The 23,413-nt window shown below is 41.3% G+C and overlaps 1 protein-coding gene across 7 annotated transcripts in view; it reads right to left on the bottom strand.

The window, feature by feature from the left end:
- The window catches only part of jmjd1cb (jumonji domain containing 1Cb), a 190,647-nt gene that overhangs the window by 3,183 nt on the left and 164,051 nt on the right, over positions 1 to 23,413 (bottom strand). For 5 of the 7 annotated variants that reach the window (XM_059947351.1, XM_059947354.1, XM_059947355.1 and 2 more), the window contains 3 exons: positions 21,232 to 21,368; positions 18,288 to 18,461; positions 10,967 to 11,101 (listed from right to left, as the gene is read on the bottom strand). In XM_059947351.1, coding sequence (XP_059803334.1) covers positions 10,967 to 11,101; positions 18,288 to 18,461; positions 21,232 to 21,368 — 446 coding nt within the window. The other 2 variants (XM_059947352.1, XM_059947353.1) reach the window with 2 other exon arrangements.

Here is a 23,413-nt window from a genome sequence, read left to right as displayed (position 1 = left end):
CATATTATTTAGCGTCAGTTAGTCAAACATTCGCATTTGTATATAGTATATATTTTACCTTTCTATGTATATAAAACACTTAAGAACGTATGATTCAGCGCCGGGCTCGGGAAGTTCCCCAGTTCGATCTAGTGACAGATCGCTATCGAGTGCGCTCTCCACCGTCCCGGCTTGATGTGGAGGATCAAAAACCCAAAAATTAAACCACTGCGTTGCTTAGTAATAATTGTAGCTTTCATCGGGGCAGGGCCTTTCACATGCTCCATTAAAATTGTTCCGATCATTGACCGACTGTAGCCTAACACTTTTCCAATGACTGATGGCATTTCACCTCTTTCCGATTGCTTTATTACTTCCATCTTATTTTCAATCGTGATTGTGATTATTTCGTGAACAGAAACATCACGGATTCAGAACTACGCCTGGTCCTAATGCCCACTGCTCTGGACATGTTAAATAAAGTCCGTGGTTCCGCTGGGTCCTAAAAACCACCGCACTGAATCAGGTTAAATAAGGGACTTGACCATCCGTGATTTTTGGTATTTGCGGGGGGTCTTGGAACCAAACCACCGCGGATAAAGAGGGCCGAGTGTAATACATGGTGAATGTTAGGGTCTTAAGGAGGATTGAGGAACTGAAGGATCTTGGTGTACCAAAGATCCTTGAAGGATTGAAGGTGGCACCAGAGGTAGATAATGTGGTTATAGCATAATCAGAATCAGGCAAGACAGCAGCTATACTGACGAAGGGACCTAATGAAGGATCTCAGCTCGAAACGTTGACTGTTTGCTTCCACGGATGCTGCCTGACCTGCTATCCAGCGTGTTGTGCGTGTTTCTTTGACCCCAGCATCTGCAGAGTATTGTGTGTTAGCGGCTATACTTTATTTGGAGTTTGAAGAGATTTGGCACATCAAAAAAATACACTCAAAAACTTCTATAGTTGTACCGTGGAGAGCATTCTAACAGGCTGCATCACTGTCTGGTATGGAGGGCTACTGCACAGGATTGAAAGAAGCCTGGAGCAGAGTCGTTAAAGTTAAGTGGGGTATAAACGGAGTAGACTGGCAGCTAAACGTTTACCCATATCACAGATAGATAAAATCAGAGGACATAAATTTAGGGTAAGGACAAGGGACTTAGAGGGGATCGGAGGGGGACTTATTTTCAACCAAAGAGTGGCAAGTACTTGAATTGCACAGCTGGAGAGTATGGGGGAAGCAGTCACTCACTGACAGCATTGAAATATCTAAAGGACTACTTAAAATGCCTAAGCATAGGCGGCTTTGCACATGATGGGTGGAATGGTCTGTTTTTTGCTAAATGATTGACTGAGTAGACTGTATAACTGAGCTGACAAAACTCGTTTCAAACTTAAGATGCCACAGTGTAACAGGGGTGAATGATCTTCTCTGTGCACAACATTCAGAAATTCCACAACTGACTTTTTTTCCACCAATAGATTCTGACAGAAATCAATTCAAGTTCTCTGGACAACAACCAAAGAAATCTAGTCAACTGAGGAAGAAATGGTGAGAAGCTCAAAGGATAATCCCTTAAATTGAAAATGGAGTGTGTTGCCTCAGCATTCCACTAACCTAGATTGTAATTTTCACTGTGAAATGATACATCCCATTTCCTGGTTATATTCCTGTTCCTTTCAAATAATGGAAACTGCTGATTCATTTAATCCTGGTACTCAGCCAGCAGTTCAGCTTAATAATAATTTTCAAACATAAAGATATAATATTACTTTACTTTATTGTCACCAAACAATTGATACTAGAGCGTACAATCATCACAGCGATATTTGATTCTGTGCTTCGTGCTTCCTGAAGTACAAATTGAATTAAATATAATAAAAATTTAAATTATAAAACATAATTAGAAAATAGAAAAGGGAAAGTAAGGTAGTGCAAGTCAGGTCCGGATATTTGGAAGAAAAATATAAAGAAAAACTTAAATTTCAAGCCAGGAAATGACTAGGAATTGACATACTAGATGAAGACTTCCGGGAAGATGGTGGTGTGCTCAAATGTAGCAGCTTCTAAGGAGCCTACGAAAGATGCAACTGTCTTTTTTAAACTCTTTTTTTAATGAGCACGAGACCCTGCTGGACACTAAGAACTTGAAGTACTGCAGGTCTCCTGGCACAGCGAGTAGCTTGTTGGCAGAAAAACTGAAAGAGTTGGACTTGGTGGATTATGTTGCTGCCTGCATCAGGGAAGTGTCAAAGTTGATGCAGGTGTACAGTCTAACAGCGAGTGATCGCCTTAGGTGCTTTCATTGTGATTGCAAGACTCTGTTAGACATTTGTAGTGTGTAATACACTGGTTTATTGGCGAATGGAAGAGGAGCTGCATGGCCTGGATTACAGCAAGGACTAAGCCTGAGGCCACAGTGTCGCCTGCTTGCAGCCATCGGGATTGAAGCACCTCAACAGCATGCCAGAGGCAGTGTAGCGTGGCACACAGGCTGGAGTTGGCGCTCACTCCAGTGATCACTCGACAGAAGACAAGATGTATTGTGTTTCACTGCAGACCTTTGCAACATTTATGGAATCAGGGATTTGGACTACATTTTTTGTATGACATTTTTAACTGCTATCTTATTTGTGCCATGTGTGCCTTGGGCAGTGTTGACTGTTGGTACTGTGTTTGTTCCTTGGCCCCAGAATAACGCTGTTTTATTTGGCTGTATTCATGGGTATACATGTATGATTGAATGACAATTAAACTTGAACTTCAAACAACATAAGACATAAAAAGAAAAATGCTGTGTATTTATGTAATGGTCACTTAAAACCTCACAACACCACAGAGCTTAACATCGGCTTTTTAAACTGCCAGTTCAAAGGGTAGCCAATCTTGTGATATAAGAGAGCAATTTGTATGAAGGGAGGCCCCACGAATATCAATACAATATAGTTTTTTTTAATATTCATTATGTAGTAAATATTCCCAGCATGAACATTTTAATGAATGGTGTACAACTGACTGGGAAATAGACCAGAAGAGTTGCTGAAGTGAAGTGCAAAGGGTCAGACTGCCAAATCAGCAGAGGCCTGAGTCCAAAACTTTTAAATCAAAGCTCTACATCTGTCTGCAGAGTAAACTCTATTCACTTCTGTTAATGCTACATTGGGAGGGAGGGAAAGGTAGAAAAGCTTTTAAACTTTAGATGGAGTGAGAAAAAAAATTCCAAGAGATTAATCTATTAATCTCAATTGTTTAAGAAACAGAGATTTAGTTCAAGTCCAGTATTCCATCACAACAGGAGGGCACAGTGGAACTGCTACCTCACCTCCTGTAACTAGCTTCAATCCTGACCTTTTGTGCATCTGTTAGGTGTTTGCACAGTTTCCCTATGATCATGTGGGTACATATGCAGAGTGGCTACACTTCAACTTTTTAAAACACTAGTCAGACCTTAGCTGGGGTAAGCTATGCAGTTCTGGTCATCACAATTCAGGATGTTGCCTGACGGGCAGTGTTTCAGTTATAAGAGTCTGGGGAGCCATGATTGATTTTTCCTGGAGCAGAGTGGTTAAAGTTATGTGGGGTATAATCAGGGTGGAGTGGCAGGTGTGCTGGTTTCCACCACTGCCCTAAAACATGGGGTTGGTAGGTGAACTGGCAGTTGTAAATTGCTTCAACTGTAGATACTGTATAGTGTACAGAAGCAAATCTGAGGGAGGTGATAGTGATGTTGGGGGTTGGATGGAAAGGAGAAAATGAGAATATGGACATAATAAAATGGAATTAGTGTAAGATTGGTGTAAATAGGTACTTGATGATCAGCACAGATCCAGTGGACCAAAAAGGCTAAATCAGTACAGTACAATCCTATGACTAAAATAACCAAATGGCAGTTCAGCTGGAAAGAGTTTTGAAATAATTTATAATAACAAACAATGATCCCAGCAACAACCCTCGACCATCACACTCTGCTTCCTTGCTCTGAGCCAATTATGAATCTAGTCTGTTTTTTCACCCTGGATCCCATGCAATCTAACTATCTTGACATGAGGGACTAGGTCAAAGGCCTTCTAAAGTCTCTAGATAGACAGCATCCACTGGCCTACCCTCATTCACCCTTTTGGTTATCTCTGCAACTATCAGACACGAATTCCCAAACACAAAGCCATAAAGACTGTCCTGAATCAAACTTCCTCTCTCCAAATGTTATTAGATGCTGTCACTCAGAGTTCCCTCCAGCAATTTACCCATCAACAATATCAGACTCACTGGCCTGCAGTTTGCTGGCTTGTTTTTGCTGCCCTTCTTTAAATAATGGTACCACAATTAGTCACTCTTTATTCCTCTGAAATCTCACTTGTGGCCAGATATGAAGCAAAAGTCTCTACAAAGGCCTCTGCAATTTCTTCTCTAGCTTTTCCAAAAAGTTCAAAAAATGCATCAGGTCAGGCTCTGGGGATCTATGCATCTTAATGCACCTTAAGACTGCCATTACCTCCTTGCTGATATTCTGTATGCAGTCAAAGACATCAACACTCAGTTCCCTAGCTTCCATCATTCTCTCCACAGTAAAAAAAAATGAAGTATTCTTTAAATTTTACCTATATGACCTCAATGAATGATCCTACAAGATTATCCTCTCCAATGACCAAAGTTATGTCCTCTTTCACTAAGAAAACGGCTCTCTCTTCTCTTCTGCACCTCTGTCACATCTGTATTCTGGGACGCTGAACTGCTAGTCCTGCCCTTCCTTCAGCCATGTTTCTGTCATGCCTATATCACAGTCACCAGAGCCAATCCACACCCTGAGTTCACCAGCATTATCTATTATGCCTCTTGATATAAATGCAGTTTAAATTAATGGTCTTTCCTTGCCCTTTACTGTGTTCCTGTCTCTCCTGATTTGTCAACAATTTCAACGCAATTGACCATAAATTTCCTCACATTTTGCACTATTTGTTACTTTCTTTCTCACATACTTCACCTGGTGATATCTCTTTGGTCCTCAAAGATTACTTTTCCTCTTAGCTGTGCCTTATCAGTAAACGTTTCTGTATCTTAAAAAAAGGCAAATACTTGCAGGTGTTGGAAATCTGAAATAAAACAGGAAATACTAAAAATACTCAACAGGTTGGAGTGAAAACTGAAACCCTAAATGACTCTCACTCAACATCAGAAAAACCAAAGGGATGATTAACAATTACAAGAGGAAGCAGCTGGAGGCCCATCAGCCAGTCATTATTAGGTGAACGGAGGTGGAGAGGGTCAGTAGTTTTAAATTCCTTGGCGTTAACATATGCAGGGAATCACAAGTGTCATCACAAAGAAGTCAGGACAGTGCCTCTACTTTCTTTGAATTTTGTATAGATTCAGCATGTCATCAAAACCTTTGACAAACTTCTATGTGAAAAGTGGAGAGTATCCTAACTGGTTGTATCAGGGCCTTATATGGAAACACCAATGCCCAGGAATGGAAAGTCTACAGAAAGTGGTGGATACCATCCAGTCCATCACAGTACATTCTACCATCGGGCAGAAGGTGCACATAACCAGGTTCAGAAGCAATTATTATCCTTCAACCATCCGACGCCTGAACCAGCATGGATAACTTCAATCACAGCTACTCTGAACTGGTTCCACAACCTACAGACTCACTTTCAAGGACTCTTTACAACATGATTTCAGTATTATTTGTTCCCCTGCACTTTGTCTTCTTCTGCACATTGTTAGTTTTGTTTATGTATAGCTTTATGTAAAAGTCTATTGTATTTATTTTTTCTGTAATTGCCTTCAAGAAAATGAATCTAAAGATAGTATACACTCAGTGTCACTTCATTAGGTACACTTGTACACCTTTTCATTAACGCAAATAGCAATCAATCATGTGGCATAGAAGTATGTAGACATAGTCAAAAGGTTCAGTTGTTCAGACTAAACATCAGAATGCAGAAGAAATGCGATCTGTCATATTGACTGTGGAATGATTGTGCCAGAGTTTGAGCATTAGTCGAGTATTTCAAAAACTGTTGATCTCCTTGGATTTTCACTCACAATTCTCTGAAGTTAACAGGGAATTATTTGAAAAACAAAAAATAAATCCAGTTCTGTGGGCAAAACACTTTTTTAATGAGATAGAATAGCCATACTAGTTAAAACTGAAAGGAAGGTGACAGTAACTTAATTAACCATGCTTTACAACAGTGGTGTGCAGACTAGCAACTCTGAATGCACAACACGTCGAAACCTGAAGTGGACAGGGTTACAGAAGCAGTAGACCATACTGGGTTCCAATCCTGCACCTAACAAAGTGGCCACTGAACATACATACTTCAATAATAAATTTACTTGAACTTTGACAAGTTGTGAAGATGATAGCTGAAAGTTGATTAACTACAGGTATCTGCCTTGAGATGCAAAAAGGAGACAAATAGAAGCAGAGAATGACGAGGAAAAAAATCACAACTGGAAATGAGAGTTACAAAATGGACATGCCAAACAGAAAACATTGTAGATCCAAAATAAAAACAACAGAGGCCAGAAAAGCTGGCCATGTCAGGCAACGCAGAAAGAGAAATACAGTTAATAATTGAAGTCACAGCCAGTCCTGACGTAAACTGGAAAGGCTACATATCTGAAAATGTTGAATTTAAAGTCGTCCTGAGGGAAGTAATGTGCCGGTCAGAAGGGTGGATTGGTTGGGTCTCAGAGCTGTGTTTGTCTTTTAAGACCATGAGACATAGGAGTGGAATTAGGTCATTTGGCTCATTGAGGCTGTTCTACCATTTCATCATGGCTGACCCATTTTCCCTGTCAACCCCATTCTCCTGCCTTCTCCCTGTAACCTTTCATGGCCTGACTAATCAAGATCCTATCAACCTCCACCTTAAATAAATTCAATGACTTGGCTTCCACAACTGCATGTGGCAACAAATTCCATAGATTCACCACGCTCTGGATAAAGAAATTCCTCATCTGTTTAAAATGGACATCAGTCTATTCTGAGGATGTGACCTCTGGTCCTACAATCTCCCACTATAGGAAATATCCTCTCATGTCAGAACAGTGCGAACAACCAAAGATGGCAAGATCAGAGAGAGAATGAGAGGGTGAATTAAAATGGCAAGCAACTGAAAGCTCTAGTTACCATTGCAAAATAAACAAAGACATTCAATATTTCAGTCTATCCCTGTCTCACACACCCCCTTGCCTTTATTCTTTTTCCCATGGTCCAGTTTCTCTCCATGTCTATCAGTAACTCCTCTGATGGTTTCACTGATAGACAAGTGAGGATCTTGGTGCTATCCAGCTAAGTTTCACTTTGGATGTTCAATCCCTCTACATCTTTATCTCACATCAAGATGGCCTAAGGGCCCTTTGCATTTTTCAAAGATGAAGGGTCTTGGCCTGAAACATCGACAGTGCTTCCTCCTATAGATGCTGCCTGGCCTGCTGTGTTCCACCAGCATTTTGTGTGTTGAAGGATTGATATGATTGTCTTGCCTCATGCACAAATTAAATATTTACCTTTTTCGCTGGATACATTTCACACCTTCCCTTCCCTTCTTCTCTCAATCTCTATTGCATGGAATAGATTAGCAAACAATATCCAACAGAAGCCCAAGGACCCCAGTGGCTTTCTCAAAGGTAACCATTCTTCTCCCAGTTTATCCATTCTGATACATCTTCGATACCACTGCCTCCAAAATGTTTCTCCTATTGTTTCCTTTCCACCAAAACTTATGGCTCTCACATTCCTTGCTTCATTTCCTATAGTCCTTACCTTGGCGTCCCCCTACCCTTACCTTCCACCTGATCAGTATCCACATCCTGTAATTCACTTCACTTTCAAAGTGTTGCCACCACTAGACATATTTCCCCACCCATTCAGAATTCCAAAGAAGCCACTCCATCTATGATACCCTGCTTGCACTTCCATCTCCACCAATTCTTCTTGGCTATTTCACAGTCTAAAGAGTTCTTGATGGTCAATGTACCCACTTTTACTTGAACTTTCATTTTGGAACATAAGAATACTGGCCATTAGGTCCAAGTGACTGTTCTGCTTAATTTCTCCAGTAACAAACAGGTAAGTAATAAGAGTTCTAAAGTTTATGGAGTACATGTGGGGAGTTGAAACTTCATACTGAGAAGTGATCCATTTTGTTCAAAGAATGAGGAAAGGTAATAAAAAAAATGAAAAATTTAAAAGGAAATGCATTAGTAGAAACACATACAGACACTGATTTTTGAAATGGATAAAACAAGATTAGTACTCTGTTAAGACAAATGGGATCTTTAGTTTTATCAATAAAGTATAAAAACAACAAAATGATGATTTTTTTTATATACAGGCAGTCCCTGGGTTATGTACGAGTTCCATTCTTGAGACTGTCTTTAAGTCGGATTTGTACGGAAGTCGGAACAAGTACATCCAGTATTATTTAGCATCAGTTAGTCAAACGTTTGTCTTAGTATATATTTTACCTTTCTATGCATATAAAACTTAAGAAACATATGTATTCCAATAATTAAACCACTGCGTTACTTAGTAATAATTGTAACTTTCAATAGGGCAGCACCTTTCACATGCTCCATTATTCTCACTTTATCCGTTATCCTTTAAAATTGTTCCCATCGTTGACCGATCGTAGCCTAATGCTTTTCCAATGACCGATGGCATTTCACCTCTTTCCAAATGCTTTATTATTTCCACTTTATTTTCAATCGTGAACACTTCCCGTCAATGGAACAGAAACACTGCAGGTGGCGGGTCCCCAGCTTTGCTGGCTCCCGAGGTCCGCTGGGTCGTAAGGACCACCGCATTGAGACAGGCCAAATGGGACAAGTGGGGACTGTGCTGGGTTTGGGTACTTGATCATCTACAATACCCCACGTGGGAATTAAAACTGGAGGTGGCAGTGTTTTTTTTACAAGGTCGAGTTGCGAGCTCGATATCAACACAGCACGGATGGTACGGGAGTCACCGGATCAACATCAACCCGGCACGGGAGCAGTCTATCACTGGATCGAACTCGGGAAACTCCATTCTCCAACCCGGCGCTGATCTCACTGCGCCACCAGCAGACCAGAATGGGGGGGGGGGGGGGGGGGGCAGGAACCAGGGTGAATCTTACTAAGAAAAATTTAAGCCAAATACAAAGTTAGACAATCAACACAGTGTCAATGGCAACAACTTAAAATGGCGGATGGCGTCACGATCCGACTTAAAATGGCGGACGGCATTCTCCTTCCTCTGTTCGCAAGTCGGACATCCGTAACTCGGGGACTGCCTGTAGTTAATAGAAATCATCCAAAGTATAATAGATAATTTTGGTCACCATTCTTATGTAAGAATGTTAAGATCTTAGAGGTGATCTACGGGGATTTAATTAATTAGTGGAATTAATTCAATTAGGTCAAGAATCTCTAACTGATCTTAGAATGAAGACCAATTGCAGATTTAATAGAAATATATATTTAAGTCATTAATGGTTTTGCTAAAATACAGAAAGCTGTCGAAAAGCAGAAAGGTCGCTAACCAGAAGATACAATGATTGGCTAAGAACTACAGAAGATTCAGGAATATTTTTCTCATGTCTTCCTATTTACATATACAGTAAATTGGTAGAATTTGAAATGGGTGGCAATGTTAAAAAATAATGGAAGTTATGGAAGGGAAAAACAGATGAAAAGAAGAGGGGAATAGGATTAAATGGGTAGCTTATCAGAGGTCAGTGCTACTAGACTGGGCAAATTTTATGCAATAGCTTTCAGCACTCCCATAAATGAAGTGGAATTACCTGAACTGCATGAAATGTGCATCTACAGGACGGCTGGTCAGTGAACTCTCCATTTCCCCTACCATCCATGTACTTACCCAAACTTCCCTTAAGTGTTAAAATCGAACCTGTATCCATCACTTCCACTGGCAGCTCGTTCCACATTCTCACTACCCTCTGAGTGAAGAGACCTCTAGTTCTAGTCTCACTCACCCTCAGTGGAAAATGCCTACCTTATCTATACCCCTCATCATTTTGTATATCTCTACCAAATCTCCTCTCATTCTCCTACAGTCTAGGGAATAAAGTCCTAAGCTACTCAACATCTTCTTATAACTCAGGTCCTCAAATCCTGAAGACCATAAGACAAAGGAGCAGAACTAGGCCATTCAGCCTATTGAGTCCACTCCGACATTTCATCATGGCTAATCCCAGATTCCATTCAACCCATACACCTGCCCTCTCACCATGTCCTTTGATGCCCCAACCAATTAAGAATCTACCAACTTCCGTGTTAAATATGCCCACGGACTTGGCCTCCACCACAGTGGTGATTCGACAGATTCGCCACTTTTTAAAAAAATTCCTCCTTACTTCAGTTTTAAAAAGTTGCCACTGAATTTGAGGCTGTGTCCTCTAGTTCTGGATACCCCCACCAGAGAAAGCATCCTCTCCACATCCACCTTATCTAGTCCTTTCAACATTTGGTACATTTCAATGAGATCCCCACACATTTTTCTAAATTCTAGTGAGTATAGGCCCAAAGCTGCCAAACTCACCTCATATGTTAAACCCTTCAATCCCAGAATCATCCTCATGAACCTTCTCTGAAATCTCTCCAATGATAATAATACGTTTGTACATCCTTTCTAAGATAAGGGCCCAAAAATGTCCTGGCAAAATCCTTGTAAATTTTTTCTGTACTTTTTCAATCTTTCTGATCTTTCCTGTAGGTACTTCAGGTGACCAGAACTGTGCACAATACTGCAAATTTAGCCTCACTGACATTTTATACAACTTCAACATAACATTCCAAACCCTGAACTCAATACTCTGATTTATGAAAGCCAATGTACCAAAGGCTCTCTTTATGGCCATATTTAACTGTGATGCCACTTTTAATGAACTGTGGATTTGAATGCCATAATTCCATTTTTTCTAAAAAGCATTCATTGGAACAGGCTAATAAAGCATTCAAAATAGTTCATACCTGTAGTTTATCCTCATAGTTTATCTCATCTCTTGACTGGTGTCTTAGCTCATGTGTCAGATGAAAAGCGTGTTGTATATGTTCAGGTGACACAAAGTCTTCAGAAACTTGAATGCAACTATAAATACTCTGCATCTGTAAGGCAGTAAACAGACCACTTTTCAATGAATCTACCATACATACAGTACCTTGAAAAAGTGTTTATCCCCACAACTATTTTCACATTTTACTGTTTCATTTTCTAAATTTAAAATGTATTCACGTAGCATTATTGAGCAAATCTACTAATTATTGTGCATAGTTTCAAAACAAAGAAATCTAAAACCAGTCAATAATTTACTAAAGATTTAAAACCAAAATAGGCTGAAAAAGTATTCATCCACTTTGTAATTACTATGTTAACTTTCCTCAAGAGCAATATATTACCTTATTTATTAGTCAGTATTTATTCATCATATTAAGCATTTATTCAAATACTTATTCATCAGTACTTGATGTTGAAAATTGGAGGATTACCTGTATTAAATGAATTCATAAGAATAAATACCCCTCTCTAAGGTCCAACAGATTTTCAACAGACCAAACCAAAATGAAGACAAAAGAGCATTCAAGACAAGTCAGGGAAACGATAATAGAGAAGCACAAATCTGGGGAAGGGTACAAGACCATCTCAAAGGCACTGAACATAACTCAGAGCTCATTGAAGTCCATCATGAAAAAGTGGGAGAGAAATGAAACTGCAGCCGCACTGCCTAGGTCAGGTTGCCCCTTAAACTTAGTTGCCAGAGAAGAATTGCTCTTGTAAGAGAGGCTAAGGCAGGGGTGGGCAAACTTTTTGACTTGAGGGCCACAAAGGGTTCTAAAATTTGACAGGGGGGCAGGACCAGGAGCAGATGGACGGAATGTTTTGGTAATACATCTCATAAGAGAAAATAAAATATCATGGGATATGTAGAAAACGTGCTTTAATTTCAATTGAAAATGAACAAGTGCATTACAACAAAATATCTGTCTTTGAAGTCCCATGATATTTAGCTATTTATTGAAATGACTTTTAAAACACTGAAAATTCTGTTATCCTTCAAGATATTATCATCATCACTCTCCTCCTGACTGTCTTTATTTCAAAAACGGTAGGAGATGCAGGTCTACTTGTCCTGCTCCTTCTTATTCAATTGTCCCCTGTGCCAAAACTCAACAACGACCCGCACAATGACAAAGCAGGGAGAGCGCGCCGGTATGCGGAGCTCTGTGCTCGCAAACCCCCACAGGCTATCTCTCTTAGCCGGAACACTGGCTAATTGTGAGCCGGTTCGGATGTGCCAGGAAGTGGGTCGCCACAAGGTCACAAAGTAAAGCGCAAATGTGGAGTAATACGCTGCACCTCAACAAAGGTCAATGTATATAGAGTGCGTCATCTATTGGGAAAACGCCAGAATTGCGGGGAGAAAACGTTAACAAGGTTTATTAATATAATTTCATCAAGTTCTGCGGGCCCGATTAAAAAGCTTAACGGGCCGCATAAGGCCCGCGGGCCGTAGTTTGCCCATGCCTGGGCTAAGGTGATGCTAACAGTCAGTGCAGAAGTTAGTGACTGCAAATGGAGATGAAGTTCTTGGCTTCACTATCTCTAAGGCCTTGCACAATAAAGGTATTTATGGAAGAGTAGCATGGAAAAAGTCCTGGCTTAAAAAAAGCATATTCTTGTCCGTAAACCCTTGGCAAAATGTCACTTAGAAGATAATGTAAAGAGTGGAAGAAGGTCTTGTGGTCAGATGAGACTATAGTGGAACCTTTTGGCCTCAACACTAACTGGTATGTGTGGCACATCAGCCAGCTAACACTGTCCCTACTGTAAGTATCGTGGAGGTAGCATCATGCCATAGGGATGCTTTTCAGCAGCAGGAACTGGAAATCTGGTCAGGATTGATGAGAAGATGAATGCTGCTAAATACTGAAGGATCCTGGATAAAAACCTGATAGCCCCGCCAGAAAGCTTAAAATGGGAACGAAGTTCATTTTTCAGCAGGACAGCAACCCAGAGCAACACTATCGACGTTGCGGGCCGAGACCCTTTGTCAGGAATAACTGAAAGGAAAGATAGTAAGAGATTTGAAAGTAGCAGGGGGAGGGGGAAAATGCGAAATGATAGGAGAAGACCGGAAGGGGTGGGGTGAAGCTGAGAGCCAGAAAGGTGATTGGCAAAAGGGATACAGAGCTGGAGAAAGGAAAGGATCATGGGACGGGAGGCCTAGGAAGAAAGAAAGGAGGAGGGGAGCACCAAAGGTTGATGGAGAACATAGAACATCTTTCCCTCCCCCCTCTTCTGCTTTCCGCAGGGATTGCTCCCTACGCGATTCCCTTGTCCACTCGTCCCCCCCCCCCCCATCCCTTCCCACCAATCTCCCTCCTGCCACTTATCCTTGTAAGTGGAACAAGTGCTATACCTGCCCTTACACTTCCTCCCTCACCACCATTCAGGGCCCCAGACAGTCCTTCCAGGTGAGGCGACACTTCACCTATGATTCGGCTGGTGTGGTATACTGCGTCCGGTGCTCCCGGTGTGGCCTTTTATATATTGGTGAGACCCGTGTAAGACTGGGAGACCATTTCACTGAACACCTACACTTGGTCCGCCAGAGAAAGCAGGATCTCCCAGTGGCCACACATTTTAATTCCACGTCCCATTCCCATTCTGATATGTCTATCCATAGCCTCCTCTATTGTCAAGATGAAGCCACACTCAGGTTGGAGGAACAATACCTTATATACTGGCTGGATAGCCTCCAATCTGATGGCATGAACGTTGACTCCTCTAACTTCCGTTAATACCCCTCCTCCCCTTCTTACCCCATCCCTGATATGTTTAATTTTTTCCCCCTCCTTTTTTTTCTGCCAATCACTCTGCCTGTTCTCCATCTCCCTCTGGTGCTTCCCTCCCCCTTTCTTTCTCCCTAGGCCTCCCATCCCATGATCCTTTCCCTTCTCTAGCTCTGTATCCCTTTTGCCAATCACCTTTTCGGCTCTCAGCTTTATCCCACCCCCTCCGGTCTTCTCCTATCATTTCACATTTCCCCCTCCCCCTGCTACTTTCAAATCTCTTACTATCTTTCCTTTCAGTTAGTCCTGACGAAGGGTCTCGGCCCGAAACATCGACAGTGCTTCTCCTTATAGATGCTGCCTGGCCTGCTGTGTTCCACCAGCATTTTGTGTGTGTTGCTTGAATTTCCAGCAGCTGCAGATTTCCTCATGTTTGCTTTTGAAACCCAGAGCAACCATGGATTGGCTTCAAATGAAGAAAATTGATGTCCTTGAGTGGCGCAGACCTTAAATCATTCAAATATCTATGGCAAGCCCTCAAGATTGCTGTCCACTGTCACTCCCCAACTAACCTGATATAGCTTGAGCAATTTTGCAAGGAGAAAAGAGTGAATCTTGCTCCATCACATTGTGCAAGGCTAATAGAGACTTGCCCAAAAAGACTACTGGCTGTAATAGCAGTGAGAGGTGGTTCAACTAAGTACTAAGCAAAGGAGCATGAATAGTTTTGAGCTGCTAACATTTCAGTTTTTGAATTTTTAGTTTTTCATGTTTTACAATTTTCCTGTTTTTGGGCTCCGCTGTGAAAAAAAGAACATGCAATTCACAAGTAAAAATTCTCAGTTAAATTGACCAAAATCTCTGGTTGTAATACTCAATGCAAAGGGTTGAGGGCTGAATACTTTTTCAAGGTACTGTAATTACGTATACACAATTTATCAAGTAAATTTATCAAGTAACTTTTTAATAGAAAAATAATTAAAGCAATGATTATTAGTGCATTGTTATTCCTCCAGCATTTTGTGTGTGGCATTGATTATCAGTTTTAAGAATAACACCTCAAACAATGAATTTAGGGATATGCATTGTGTGCTGGTTTTCGAAACAGACAACAGCAATTAAAGAGCAAACACAAGGAAATCTGCAGATGCTGGAAATTCAAACAACACACACACAAAATGCTGGTGGAATACAGCAGGGCAGGCAGCATCTATAGGGAGAAGCACTGTCAACGTTTCAGGCCGAGATCCTTCGTCAGGACTAACTGAAAGGAAGCCACACTCAGGTTGGAGGAACAACACCTTATATACCGGCTGGGTAGCCTCCAACCTGATGGCATGAACACTGACTTCTCTAACTTCTGTTAATGCCCCTCCTCCCCTTCTTACCCCATCTCTGACATATTTAGTTGTTTTTTTCTCTCTCTCTGCCCATCACTCTGCCTGCTCTCCATCTCCCTCTGATGCTCCCCTCCCCCTTTCTTTCTCCCTAGGCCTCCGGTCCCATGATCCTTTCCCTTCTCCAGCTCTGTATCACTTTCGCCAATCACCTTTCCAGCTCTTAGCTTCATCCCACCCCCTCTGGTCTTTTATTATTTCACATTTCCCCCTCCCCCTCCTACTTTCAAATCTCTTACTATCTTTCCTTTCAATTAGTCCTGAAGAAGGGTCTCAGCCCGAAACGTTGACAGTGCTTCTCCCTATATATGCTGCCTGGCCTGCTGAGTTCCACCAGCATTTTGTGTGTGTTGAAACAACAATTAAACAACAAATAAAGCTTGGAACTGCTGTCTTTCATCTTTATATGAAACTAGGATACAGAATCATGCTGTACAGAAACGGCCCTTCCAGTAACCTTGTACGTGCCAACTAGTAGTGCCTACCTATACTAAGTTCACTTGCCTGAATTAGGCCTTGTCACTTGATCTGTCCAGGTAGCTATCTAAATAACTACTAGGCATTGTATGTTCCTTGACCACCTTTCCTGGCAACTCATTCCAGATAACCACTACTCTCTTTGTAAAAATCTTATTGTTCAGATCCCCTTTAAAATTCTCTTTAATCTTAATCTTGTGCCTTCTAGTTCTAGACTATGTCCTGGGGAAAAGACCATCTGCCCTATCTACTCCCCTCATAATTTTATGAACCTCTAAGGTCACCCTTCAGAAGCCCTCTACATTCTAGTGAGAATGAACCCAATGTATTCAATCCCTTATTATCTTATCCCTTATTACCATAGCCCTCCATTCAGGTTATATGCATCTCTTCTGCCCACTATATAACCACAATTTCTTGCAGTACGGCAACCAGAACTCAACATAATACTCCAAGTGCAGTCTAACCTGTTTGTACAGCTGCAACTTAACAACCCAACTTATATTTACTGCCTTGGCTTATTAAGGCAAAGATACCAGAAGCCTTCTTCACTATCCTATCTACCTATGTGGCTACTTTCAGCAAACCATGAACTTACATCCAAAGGTAGTCAAATTCTATATCGTGGTTTCTTTCTCTTCATTCACACAAAGACATAACAATAAACACAGCAGTTCCAGGAACAATGATCCCAAGGTCCTACCAGAATTTCTCTTTCCAAAGTACTTTATCTTGCACTCGTGTAGATTAAAATCCATCTGTCACTGCTTAGCCCATCTTCCATTCAATCTATGTACCACTATCCACAGGCAAACTTCTTCACTATCTACGACTCCACCAAATTCTGTATCATTTCAATCTTACTAATCTCATTACTTACATTATCATCCATTTATAAACAGTGGCATGCAAAAGGTTGGGCACCCCTTGTCAAAATTTCTGTTACTGTGAACAACTGAGTAAAAGATGGCCTGATTTCCAAAAGGCATAAAGTAAAAGATGACACATTTCTTTAATATTTTAAGCAAGATTACTTTTTTTATTTCTATCTTTTACAGTTTCAAAATAACAAAAAAGAAAAAGGACCCGAAGCAAAAGTTTGGGCACCCTGAATGGTCAGTACTTAGTAACACCCCTTTTGGCAAGTATCACAGCTTGTAAACGCTTTCTGGACCCAACTAAGTCTTTCAATTCTTGTTTGGGGGATTTTCGCCCATTCTTCCTTGCAAAAGGCTTCCAGTTCTGAGAGATTCTTGGGCCGTCTTGCATGCACTACTCTTTTGAGGTCTATCCACAGATTTTTGATGATGTTTAGGTTGGGGGACTGTGAGGGCCATGGCAAAACCTTCAGCTTCCGTTTCTTGAGGTAGTCCATTGTGGATTTTGAGGTGTGTTTAGGATCATTATCCTGTTGTAGTAGCCATCCTCTTTTCATCTTCCGTTTTTTTAACAGACGGTGTAATGTTTGCTTCCAGAATTTGCTGGTATTTAATTGAATTCATTCTTCCCTCTACCAGTGAAATGTTACCCATGCCATTGGCAGCAACACAAGCCCAAAGCACAATCGATCCACCGCTGTTCTTAACAGTTGGAGAGGTGTTCTTTTCATGAAATTCTGCATCCTTTTTTCTCCAAACATACCTTTGCTCACTGCGGCCAGAAATTTCTATTTTAACTTCATCAATCCACAGGACTTATTTCCAAAATGCACCAGTTGTTTAGATGTTCCTTTGTAAACTTTTGACGCTGAAATTTGTGGTGAGGATACAGGAAAGGTTTTCTTCTGATGACTCTTCCATGAAGGTCATATTTGTGCAGGTATCGCTGCACAGTAGAACAGTGCACCACCACTCCAGTGCACACCACTGCTAAACCTTCCTGAAGGTCTTTTGCAGTCCAACATGGGTTTTAATTTGCCTTTCTAGCAATCCTCTGAGTGGTTCTCTTGGAAAGTTTTCTTGGTCTTCCAGACCTCAACTTGACCTTCACCGTCCCTGTTAACTATCATTTCTTATTTGCATTACAAACTGAGGAAACGACTACCTGAGAACACTTTGCTATCTTCTTATAGCCTTTTCCTGCTTTGTGGGCATCATTTATTTTAATTTTCAGAATGCTAGGCAGCTGCTTAGAGGAGCCCAAGGCTGCTGATTGTTGGGACAAGGTTTGGGGAGTCAGGGTATTTATAAAGCTTTGAAATTTGCATCATCTGGCCTTTTCTAATGATGACTGTGAACAAGCCATAGCCCCAACAAGCTAATTGAGGTCTGAGACCTTGGTAAAAAGTTATCTGAGAGCTCAAATCTCTAGGGATGTCCAAAGCTTTGCATGGTGCTCCTTTCCTTTTTCTTCCCACTCTAAAATTGTGCAAAACAAAAATAATACACTAATCTTGCTTAAAATGTTGAAAAGAATGTTTCATCTTTATTTTTTGACTTTTGGAGATCAGTTCATCTTCTACTCACTTTACTCACAGTAACAGAAATTTTGACCTGAGTGCCCAAACTTTTCAATGCCACTGTATATTACAAACAATAAAGGTCCCAGCCCTGATTCCAGTAGAAAAAATACCCACCCACCAATACCCTTTGGCTCCTGAATTCCTGGCAGAGAATGTCCTGAATTACCTGACGCAGTGTCCCAGCCGGTATTAAGAGTGTATCACCCAAGAACTGCAAGATGGACCTGCACTGTATTCCACATTCTTTATAGAGTCTCTGGCGTAGTTTCTTGTCCAGGTAACAGACTTGATCATGGAGTGGATCATGTTCAGAAGATTCCTGACCCAATTCCTCATTAACCTATTTGAAAAAGTAAAACAATAATCTTTTTATCACCGTTGATAAACTTAGGCTATCAAACAGCTTATTATATTATGAAGAGATTTTTTTTCTCTCTAAGCCTGGCCCAATGTCAGAAGTTCACTCTATCTTAACACCACTTAACAAAAAATTGAATTTATTTAACAAGCACAAATTCAAAATAAATAAAATTCCCAGAGGATATAGAAACATAGAAAACCTACAGCGCAATACAGGCCCTTCGGCCCACAATGCTCTGTAACATGTACTTACTTTAGAAATTATCTAGGGTTACCCACAGTCCTCTATTTTTCTAAGCTCCATGTACCTACCCAGGAATCTCTTAAAAGACTCTACTGCATCCGCCTCCACCACAGTCGCCGGCAGTCCATTCTACGCACTCCTGACATCCCCTCTGTACCTACTTCCAAGCACCTTAAAACTATGCCCTCTCGTGTTAGCCACTTCAGCCCTGGGAAAAAGCCTCTGATTATCTACTCGATCAATGCCTCTCACCATCTTATACACCTCTATCAGGTCACTTCTCATCCTCTGTCACTGCAAGGTGAAAAGGCAAAATTCACTCAACCTAATCTTGTAAGGCATGCTCCCCAAACCAGGCAACATCCTTGTAAATCTCCTCTGCACCCTTTCTATAGTTTCCACATCCTTCCTGCAGTGAGGTGACCAGGACTGAGCACAGTTCTCCAAGTGGGGTCTGATCAGGGTCCTATATAGCTGTAACATTATCTCTCAGCTCTTGAACTCAATCCCACAGTTCATGAAGACCAATTCACCATATGCCTTTTTAACCACACAGTCAACCTGTGCAGCAGCTTTGAGTGTCCTATGGACATGGACCCAAGATCCCGCTGATCCTCCACACTACCAAGAGTCTCACCATCAATACTATATTCTGCCATCATATTTGACCTACCAAAATGAACCACCAGAGACTCAGCAGACAATCCCTCCATGACTTCCTCCTTTTCTGCAGTAATGACACTATCTCTGATCAGCAGTGCCATACCCCCAGCTCTTTTGCCTCCCTCCCTGGCCTTTCTGAAACATCTCAAGCCTGGCACTCTAAGTAGCCATTCCTGCCCCTGAGCCATCCAAGTCTCTGTAATGGCTACAACATCATAGCTCTGTACCGATCCACACACTAAGCTCATCCAATTTGTTCATGATACTCCTTGCATTAAAATAGACACATCTCAAACCATCAGTCTGAGTGTATCCCTTCTCTATCACCTACCTATCCTCCCTCTCACACGGTCTACAAGCTTTCTCAATTTGTGATCCGTCTCTTCCTCCATCTCTTCAGTTTGGTTCCCATCCCCCAGCAATTCTAGTTTAAACTTCCCCAATAGCCTCAGCAAACCTCCCCGCCAGTATATTGGTCCCCCTCGGATTCAAGTGCAACCCGTCCTTTCTGTACAGGTTATGCCTGGCGCAGAAGAGGTCCCAATGATCCAGATATCTGAATCCCTGCCCCCTGCTCCAATCCCTCAGCCACGTATTTATCCTCCACTTCACTCTATTCCTATACTCACTGCAGCGTGGCACAGGCAGTAATCCTGAGATTACTACATTTGAGGTCTTGCTTCTCAACTTCCTTCCTAACTCCTTGTAGTCTTTTTTCAGGACCTCCTCCATTCTCCTACCTATGCCGTTAGTACCAATATGTACCACGACCTCTGGCTGTTCACCTTCCCACTTCAGGATATCATGGGTGCGATCAGAAGCATCCCGGACTCTGGTACCTGGGAGGCAAACTACCATCCGTGTTTCTTTCCTGCATCCACAGATTCGCCTGTCTGACCCCCTAACTATAGAGTCCCCTATTACTGCTGCCATCCTCTTCCTTTCCCTACCCTTTTGAGCCACAAGGCTAGATTCTGTGCCAGAGGCACAGCCACTATTGCTTCCCCCAGGTAGGTCACTCCCCCACCAGAAGTACTCAAACAGAAGTACTTATTGTTAAGGAGGACGGCCACAGGCGTACTCTCTAGTATCTGACTCTTGCCCTTCCCTGCTCTGACTTATCTGTCTACTGAGGCCCCAGTGTGACTACTTGCCTGTAACTCCTCTCTATCACCTCCTCACTTTCCCTGACCAGATGAAGGTCATCAAGCTGCATCTCCCGTTCCGTCATCCAGTCCCTAAGGAGCTGCAGCTCGACGCGCCTGGTGCATATGTGGCCGTCCGGGAGGCTGGACGGCCGTTCAGACATACTTCATATTCCTAGTCTTATTCTTATTCCTATTCCTAACTTACCTTGCCTCGACCCATTATCGTTGAAGCCCTGTTGAGCCTAAGCCCTCCTACTCTGACTCCCTCTACTCCAATGCCCCTCTATAAAGCTGTCTACTTTTTGAATTCTTCCCACCGATCTTACTCACTGATGTCCATGCGCCTGCGCAGTCGTGCGTCGATCAAACCCTGACTCTATATACAGCAGGTCTTCTTGTTTTAATTAAACATTACATTTTTAAAACTCTATTAGTATCAAACACCACAGTTAAGAGTTAAATTGCTCAGTTTCAGCTGATAAAAGTAATTTACCTTTGGAATCCATTATATCTCTAAAATCAGAAAGGAACTAAGGTAAATCTGTCCTGTCTAGACAACCCCAAAATACATTTAATTTCCTAAACATCTGACATTACTAATAGCTGGTTTCTATAATACAATAGTTTAATGATTACATTTAAATTTCACATTTCCCACCACTTTTCATGAAATTTCACATTCAATGAAAGCATACCTTTTGCAGAAACTCCCTTATTTTGTTTGTATCTTTGGATGAAAAGATATGCCACAAGGCACCTGGAATCTCATCAATGTTCTTCAATCTACTCTTTGTGTTTTCATCAATTTCTTCTTCAGTTTGTTTCAAGATAGCTAGAAAAACACGATATAGGAATTTTCATTAATATCGTATGTGGTAGAACTGTTGTGCTTCTGAAAATGCCCTAATTTTCTAGTAATAAAGTAACTAATTTTCCCCACACTGTTATGATTAGTTGGGTGAGTTAGGAAATTAGAAGACTCTGAGTGTAGTAAGGTTGTCAGAAGCTGGTTGGATTTCATAAAGTGGATATGATGGCTGGACAATTGACTATTTTTTATTCTCTTAAGGATATTATCTCACTTCTCTGGATTTCCCCACCTAGCACCGATATCTTGTAGCTTACAACTTTCAGATTAAATTGAGCTACATTAATTTATCCATACTTGTCTGTGGATACCAACATTTCCATTCTAAAATCTTGGTTCACATTTACACTGCAAATTGATCAAGTAATCTTGTGCTGTTATCCTTTCCATTGCCAGAAGTTGTATTTGGAGTGAAAAATGGCAGTACAATTTCACAAAACAGAGGGGTTAATATCAAGGAGGCATAGATTCAAGTTAATAAGTAAAAGAATTGCAAGGAAACTTAGAAAAACTATTTTCATCCTAAGAATGGTAAGAACCTCAATTCAATGTCTGAAAGAGTGGTGGAGGTAAACCTTCACATTTCAGTAATATCAAAATCTTAAGGGCTAAAGCTCAAGAATTTAAAAAAAACTGAATAGTTCTTCTTCAATGAAGGCACAGTTTTCAAATGCCATCTCCTGAAAGTTACGCCTACATTTGAGCTCTCATCCTGCTTCACCCAGTGAGCAATTTTCAAACCATGACATCCAAGTCAATCATATTGATTTGGTCAATTCTAAAATAAACCCAAAACCTTGACTACTGCTATATGTAAACATACTTTTTTTTCACTCAGTGCATGTTGTTAGGTCCGTAGCCCCCTCCCTTGTGAGAATCGCAAGATCACTTATTGGGTTGGGAAAAGAGACGTGCAGGCTGGCTCGTTTCTCCGGCGATGTAAAGCTACGGGACATGGCCATTGTCTCTTGGAGACAGATTTGTGGATTGAGATGCTCTGCTACGTGAATGCCCTCGGGCAAAGTGAGCTGGTTGAGGGAGAGATTGCATCACCCCCAACCTGATTGACATCTACGACCCTGCGAGTCAGAATAAAAGAGGGGCTGTAGGAACAACCCCTCAGACGCACCAGAAGAAACGTTAAGCGACCACGTAACAGCAGACGGTCATCGGAAACCAAGCCACATGCGTTCAATTCCGTGGCTGGAATTGGTGGCTGAAACCACGGAAAACGGCTTTTTAGCTAACAACGGGGAAACCCGCTCCCGACTCAACGGATTGGCATTATAAAAGACTTGGGCAAGTTTAAACGCCTCCCTCTCTTAAACCCAAAACGCTGCAGCCTGAACGAGCTAATGATTTTTATATTTCCATCGGACAATACATAATCCCCTAGACAACGATAGCGAAACGTTTTATTGGTTATGATCATACCTGCGCTTTAGATTTAGTATTGACGACGTATATTATCTGTATGTTTGCATTAATCTTATTTTTGTGCTCCTTTATCAATAAATACTTTTAAAAATAGTACCATCAGACTTCAACGGACCTCTCTATCTTTGCTGGTAAGTGATCCAGTTACGGGAATTCGTAACAAAGTACAATAAGTAAACAAAAAAATACACCAAAAAACTTCCTTAGTGCTGTGGCAAAGAACTTGGTGCTGTGGAAATTGTTCTGGAAAAGGTTTGAACTACTGCTGGTTATCTACGTACTTGGATGATGGGGGATTTTGCCGACTTTTCTTTCTTAAGTCGTGAAGTTTCTTCAAAGATTCAGTGGTCCACATATTTTATTCAGTAGCTGAACTCTCAATACTCCTTGTTCATTCAGATTTGAATGGGGTTTTGTTAAAATTCCATTATAAGGAAGTCAAGGACATCACAATCTTTACATCAGCTTAATGTATGGATGTTACTTAGGACCTTTCCTGTGTTGTACATTCTGTGATACTCTTTGAATAATGATACCATAAGAAGTAATGCCACAGTTGTCCTTGTAAACTA

The sequence above is a fragment of the Hypanus sabinus genome, chromosome 22, assembly GCF_030144855.1.
Source record: "Hypanus sabinus isolate sHypSab1 chromosome 22, sHypSab1.hap1, whole genome shotgun sequence".
Classification (NCBI taxonomy): domain Eukaryota; kingdom Metazoa; phylum Chordata; class Chondrichthyes; order Myliobatiformes; family Dasyatidae; genus Hypanus; species Hypanus sabinus.
The sequence above is the reverse complement of the archived record's forward strand: the minus strand, read 5'-3'. Positions and strand labels throughout refer to the sequence as shown.